Consider the following 6,441-nt stretch of genomic DNA (forward strand, 5'->3'; position numbering starts at 1 on the left):
GTGAGCTGAAAACAAATGTATCTAACTTGTTTGGGGGTGAGAAAACGTAAACCTCTCCTCTCTCTGACATATGTAGTCTAATTTTAATTATTTATTGCTTGCCATAAGTTGGTCAGGTATTTTAGGGGGAACTTTTCCTTAATTTACTTGTTATCGCTAGACAGCTGACAGTCATTTGTCGTGTATGAAATGATAAAGTGACTGACTTTAAAGTTCCAGGTGTTGGAAACGTTGATTGATTTGTGAGAGCCGCTGGAGGCTGGAAGACAAACTGCAGCAGACTGCGCGCTCTGGCGCCATCCTTCCCCCAGCTGCGGGACCTCTCTCCCTCTCCACACCCCCTCTCCCCCAGCTCCGCGCTCTTTGGCTGCCCGAGGTGTCTGTCAAAGTGAAGGGAAAGAAAAAAAGAGTTTTAGAAGAAAAATCTGAGCAATATTGCTATTGGTAGGCGGGCTGGTCGTGAAGGGAACAATCGTGTTGACTTTGCCAGGGAGCCACCTCAAAGCATATCAGGTTACTTTGAGTGACAGCGTAACCATGGCAAATAATTTGACGAAGGCTATTGTCTTATCCTCGCCATCCCCGGGTCAGATAACCGACCAATCAGATTTCATATAATCGCTTGTCTTGCCAGCTTAGAATAATATTATTAAAACGAGCCAGCGAGCCCGGTCTCCGGGAGTAGGTTATGTTGAAACGGCATAGAAAAGGTGGAGGAGGACGGTGGAAGGAGTAGCAACTTTCTCTCTTTCTCACCAACTATCTGAGGATTTGTCGCCTGGGGTTTTGCACGGCTGAATGGACTTGAGTTTATGCCACCATACGCAGTTGGATATTACTACCTAACCTTGGGCTGTTTTAAGTTTTAGGTTGCTCTTTTGGGGACCTTTTGTCGCTTATGGACTTAATGCGTTTTGATTTAATGTGAGACTGAGAGGGGAGACGTGGAAGTAAGGCACAATATAATCTGTATTGGTTTACGTTGTCGCCATGTCCATGCTTCCGACGTTTGGTTTTACGCAGGAGCAAGTTGCGTGTGTTTGCGAAGTTCTCCAACAAGGGGGGAACATCGAGCGGCTCGGGCGCTTCCTCTGGTCCCTCCCGGCGTGTGAGCACCTCCACAAAAATGAGAGCGTCCTCAAAGCAAAAGCCGTGGTCGCTTTCCACCGGGGGAACTTCCGAGAGCTCTACAAAATCCTCGAGAGCCACCAGTTTTCTCCGCACAACCACCCGAAGCTGCAGCAGCTGTGGCTCAAAGCGCACTACATCGAGGCGGAGAAGCTGAGAGGCCGTCCGCTCGGCGCCGTGGGGAAGTACCGCGTCCGGAGAAAGTTCCCCCTGCCTCGCTCCATCTGGGACGGAGAAGAGACAAGCTACTGCTTCAAGGAGAAGAGCAGGAGCGTCCTGCGGGAGTGGTACACCCACAATCCTTACCCATCCCCGCGGGAGAAAAGAGAGCTGGCTGAGGGCACGGGACTCACCACCACGCAGGTCAGCAACTGGTTCAAAAACCGACGGCAGCGAGACCGAGCAGCGGAGGCGAAGGAAAGGTAAGAGTACTAATATTTATCAGAAAAGGGGAATCTTGTGTTTTTTTTATGCTTGTGACATTAATTAAAAAAACACAGAAAACTAATTTTTACCAGGCCAAAAACAGCTAGTTTCTGATGCTCGTATATGATTTGACCTACATCTGCAATGTATTGCATTGCGCAAATGTTCATATATTTTCGCTTCTAACTTCTTACCTAATACAGTTTAGTTTTCTTCACGCATCTGTTTCTTTAGGACAATTATATTAAAAGCAGTGACTTTTCCTTACTTTGTGTTCAGGTAACTCACGTCCTGTAGCCTACTGTTGTTTTTCATGTTTGTGATAATTATGCAGGCCGTGCGTAAAAGTTGAAAGGCAGAAAATGAAAGAGTTTTTGTCAGGTAAATGACAAGGTTATAAAAGTTGCATTTACCCCACTTTTATGTTTTAATCACACTTATTATAACATTAAATTAGACTTTCACGTAAGGATCCGAGAAAAAAAAAGTTTGAAACCTCCAGATAGCCCACTGGATTGGACACAGATAAGAAAACATCCCAGAACACGTTTAAAAGTTGTTTGTGGTGTAATTGATGTGGCACGCTGTGTAGACTCCACACCAGCCAGGTTGACATTTCATTAGGAGTCGTTGGTACATTTCAACGTTTTTAAATTACATCGTGTGGAGAGGTTTTAGTCAGGTGTTCACTTGGTCGGTGTCTTCTTTCGCCCTGTGGCCACTAATTCGGGCTGAAAGCTCCACGTAAATCATGTCTTCCCACTGAGAAAGCCTTACTCACCACTGCGAACACATGAACTACGCCATAGGCAACAAGCACACGTTCAGCAATATTTAGAGCTGTCAATTATTCACACGTACCAAAGAGCTAGCCCACTTTGATAGGCGTGTTTACCCACAGGTCACTCTGGTTAAGTTAATTTGCCTTAAACAAAGACGCTTAATGCAGGTTCAATAGTCTGATAGATGTATTGTCTGCAGTCACTGCTCTATAATGCAGCCATTTAACTTTCTGCAGTGCTGTAGTGAAATGAGCCAAGGCCTCTAATTATTTCAATGACTTACTTATTGCCTGCATCCTGGCACATGTGCTGATTGATGCTTTAATAAATCATTAGATTAAGCATTTGATCATTTATACATATTAATGATGCTATTATGGCTTCAGTAAATGTAGCTTGGCCTAATATACAACATTAGCATTGTGTGTGTGTGTGTGTGTGTGTGTGTGTGTGTGTGTGGTGTGTGTGTGTGTGTGTGTGTGTGTGTGTGTGTGTGGTGTGTGTGTGTGTGTGTGTGTGTGTGTGTGTGTGTGTGTGTGTGTGTGTGTGTGTGTGTGTGTGTGTGTGTGTGTGTGTGTGTGTGGGCCCATATTTGTTAGTTATTTCAGAATAAAGTTTATTTTGTTTTCTCAACGTTACAAATATTTATTTACAGAACATTTGCATATTAAAGTATACTCTAGTTTATATTTTGTGAAAACACTGTAGCTAGTTTCAAAATAAGTCACAGCTTGATGTAATATCTTTACAAGAGTTTGGTTGCACTTGGACCACAATAATGTGTGATTTTGTGTTGTTGTTGTCAGGGAAAACAACGAGAACTCCAACAGCAATAGTCACAACCCATTGAGTTCTTCCATGAATGGAAATAAATCTCTCCTGGGGAGCTCGGACGACGATAAAACACCCATGGGGACCCCGGATCACACGTCCCACAGCCCGGCTCTGCTCCTCGGCTCCGGTTTACAGTCCCTGCACGGCCTTGCGCCCCCGCCTGGACCCAGCGCCATCCCGGTACCCAGCGGTGTAGACTCGCTGCACCATCACCACTCAATGCACCACGACTCCATACTGAACCCTATGTCTTCTAATCTAGTGGACCTTGGCTCTTAAAAAAACTGGCACAGAAGGGGGACAAAGAGCAACCATTTTTTGGAAAAGTTATGTACGAGTTGGAGTGAGGCAAACTTCGAGCACTTGTGGCAAAGTGCAAAGCAGACGGACTGGAACACTGCGAAAAAACAGCCACTGCAACAAATCATTTATCCCATATTCAAACTTTTAAACAAGTGGGAAAATCTGCCTGAGGGTGCACCTATCTCTAAAACAAAGTTCCACTTGTTTTGTTTTTTTTAGAAACAAGTGTTAAGGCGGAGACAATTCGGAAATGTGCTTAATGCAGGTACAATTATTTTCTCTTAAATTCGTTTAAGGGAAATGTAATTCTAAAGATAAATAGAGATGATGACTTGTTAAACGGATCATGTTTGCAGTGCTGGTGCAGACAAAAGGTGAGGTGGTTCTAGGTCGTTTTAGGTAAAAAAGAAAAAAATAGAAAAAAGTATTTTACCGGAATGTACGTAACATGCTATATTGTTGAAAACAATAACAATAAAATGTCTTAATTCTTGTTACTATTACCGTTGTTATTTTAGGGGTTTAGATTTATCAGCAGACTCTGAAGGCACCGAGTTAAAGGTATACCCCATCGCCTTTTTGTTTACACGGGGTTTTCCAAGAGAAAGGGGTGGGGGGGTTGACGGGGTATAATATTCTCAAGTGTCTTATATAAGAGCCGTGATAAGAGGAAATATCCTACCTATATCTCTTGATATTATTACTATCATTTGCATTTTCATTTGGAAAGAGACTGCATGTAAACTTTGCGATAAATGATGAAACATAAAACGATTCACCTATAGTTTCATACCCTTTACAATAAAAGAAAAAGAAATACATGGATTAAAACTCGAGGATTTCTTTGATTCAGAATGACTCCTGGCATGTTTGCAGAGGTTTCTCTCTTTTGTTTTCAATGTTCAAACCATTCAAGCTGGGTGAAATTTTAGGAATATTTAAACAAAAATATTCCCACGCTGCAGGCAAATATCAATCTTTACTCAGTCATATGGTTTGTGGAATGTGTGTGTTTTATTTTTTATAATTGCTTTGCATTGGTTATTGAGGATGTTCTAATGTTTAGGTTACATTCAGTTTTCACGAATCTCACTTGGTTACAAAACTGGCATTGTTTGGTTCTAAGCAAGTCCATGCTTCCCTATGTCCTCTCCTCTGGCCTTTTGAAGGCACTGATCTACCAGTGAATGTTAGGGGGAAAGTCAAATTAGAGAGCAGTACAGTACCTAAAAATCAAGAGCTCTTAGCCTCTGTGCTTTAAGAAACTGCATATTGTCCTCTACTGTATGTGTGGGCAGTATGCAGGTTTGCACGGGTCGATATTCTGGGATTATCTACCATTTTATCATAAATGCTGCGCAGGAAGTTTTTTCTCCCCATTTCAAGACATTTTAAAGCTTGTGCCCTCGGCTTCTGCAGGTAAAATCGGTTCTAAACTTGCAGTATGGCCTTTTGTATGGGATTTTATATTATATGATTAAAATCGATTTATAATATGAGATAGTTAAAAATACAAAAGTTAATTATAATTGCATTATTTTTTTATATTCACGGTGTTTTTTAAAGTGATGATCGTCGAACTTAAGGTCAAAGTTCAGTTAAATCATCATTGCCGATGTTAAAATGACAAAACTGAAGAGGGTCTTAATATGCTGCTTTGTTAAAACAACACGAGTCAAGAGACTGTGGCATGTGGCCATTATGGGCAAAGGTGGGCGAAATTTGTACGTGCTTTTCCAACCGGGGAACCTTGATGTTGAAGTGATGACACCTTATCTCTCCGCGCTCGGCTGAGGAGAACAAAAGTGCCGTAGTGTTTGGCGCAGAGAAAAAAAAAAGAAAACACAGAACTGGAAACGGGCGCTGAAAGAAGACACTTTGTTTGAACAGCTTCAGTCGTGCAACACCTTCAGCTCCCCCCATTACTCTGCTGCCCGAGAATAAACCTAAAACAACATATTTTATTCTGTTCTTACTTTCATTACAGTATTTCCCTATTATATAGGCTACATGTGCTGGTGCTACGAGAGTGCTCTCGATGTTGGTATTTTTATACACCCCATTGTCCCATATTAAAGTTATTATGGCATGTTTTATCAGAATCGGTTTTTACTATAAGTAGGTTTACACATGGGAAGAATTTGCTTTGGTGCACATTAAAGAACGATGCAAAACGTTACTATTATGAAAACTTTTTTTTTAAACTATGAATTATGCCATATTTGTAACCTTAACATATAGCATTATTTACCCAACAGCTGATGTATGGTATACTTTGATGATATTATCGGATTGTTTTGGGGAAAATAGAAATTATGCATAATTACATTTTTTTAAATCACACTAATGAGAGCTTCAGAAATTGTATAGCATAAAGCTCATTAGATGTTTATTGGCTTCCAGGTAGATTTTTGTATTCTTAAAGCGTACGTAAACAGCAAAATAATATTATGGTGCAGGGATTATCTGATAGGAGCCAGAGCGTCTGTAATGGGAGTGTAAAAAGGAGAAGCGTACACAAAGAGTGTGTGAAGTGTCTCCCTCCTGTCTGCAAAGGCGAGGGATCAGTCGCTCCTGGTTGGGTACAGCTGCTGCTGCATGAAGGTCAATTACACATGCAGCTTAAAGCCCACAAGTTATAATTAACGAGGACTTGAGTGCATATGGGTCTGCTCAAAACAAGCCTATTACAGCGGTTTGTAAGGAGACAAAACACGGAATAGTAGCTCTCTCCCCAAACCAACTCTCTAACCCCAATAACGCTGTGATTTTCGTCTTCTCGTATTTTCTCTCTCCCATAAGGCTTCAAATGTGAACTTAAACTGGCATAGTGAGTGCGCCATATGTGCCCTCGAAGAGGGAGGCTAGTAAATGTTTGTTGGGCAAAAGATGTTAGGAAAATACGCAAGCATTGAAACAAGGCCTAATAAGGCGAGCTGGTTATAAAAGCCGATGTTGTTCTGCCAGC

The 6,441-nt window shown here is 41.7% G+C and overlaps 1 protein-coding gene across 1 annotated transcript; it reads left to right on the forward strand.

Annotated features, from left to right (window-relative positions):
* The first annotated feature begins 471 nt into the window (after positions 1 to 471).
* Positions 472 to 4,933, forward strand: six2a (SIX homeobox 2a). Its single transcript, XM_034152572.1, has 2 exons — positions 472 to 1,550; positions 3,143 to 4,933. The coding sequence occupies exons 1-2, from the start codon at positions 991 to 993 to the stop codon at positions 3,447 to 3,449; spliced, it is 867 nt and encodes a 288-aa protein (XP_034008463.1). The 5' UTR covers positions 472 to 990; the 3' UTR covers positions 3,450 to 4,933.
* Positions 4,934 to 6,441: the final 1,508 nt, after the last annotated feature.

The sequence above is a fragment of the Trematomus bernacchii genome, unplaced genomic scaffold (assembly GCF_902827165.1).
Source record: "Trematomus bernacchii unplaced genomic scaffold, fTreBer1.1, whole genome shotgun sequence".
Classification (NCBI taxonomy): Eukaryota; Metazoa; Chordata; class Actinopteri; order Perciformes; family Nototheniidae; genus Trematomus; species Trematomus bernacchii.

Coding starts and splice junctions, on each gene's coding strand:
- six2a (XM_034152572.1), top strand. CDS start 991: ATGTCCATGCTTCCGACGTTTGGTTTTACGCAGGAGCAAGTTGCGTGT. Junction 1,551..3,142: donor GCAGCGGAGGCGAAGGAAAG/GTAAGAGTACTA, acceptor TGTTGTTGTCAG/GGAAAACAACGAGAACTCCA.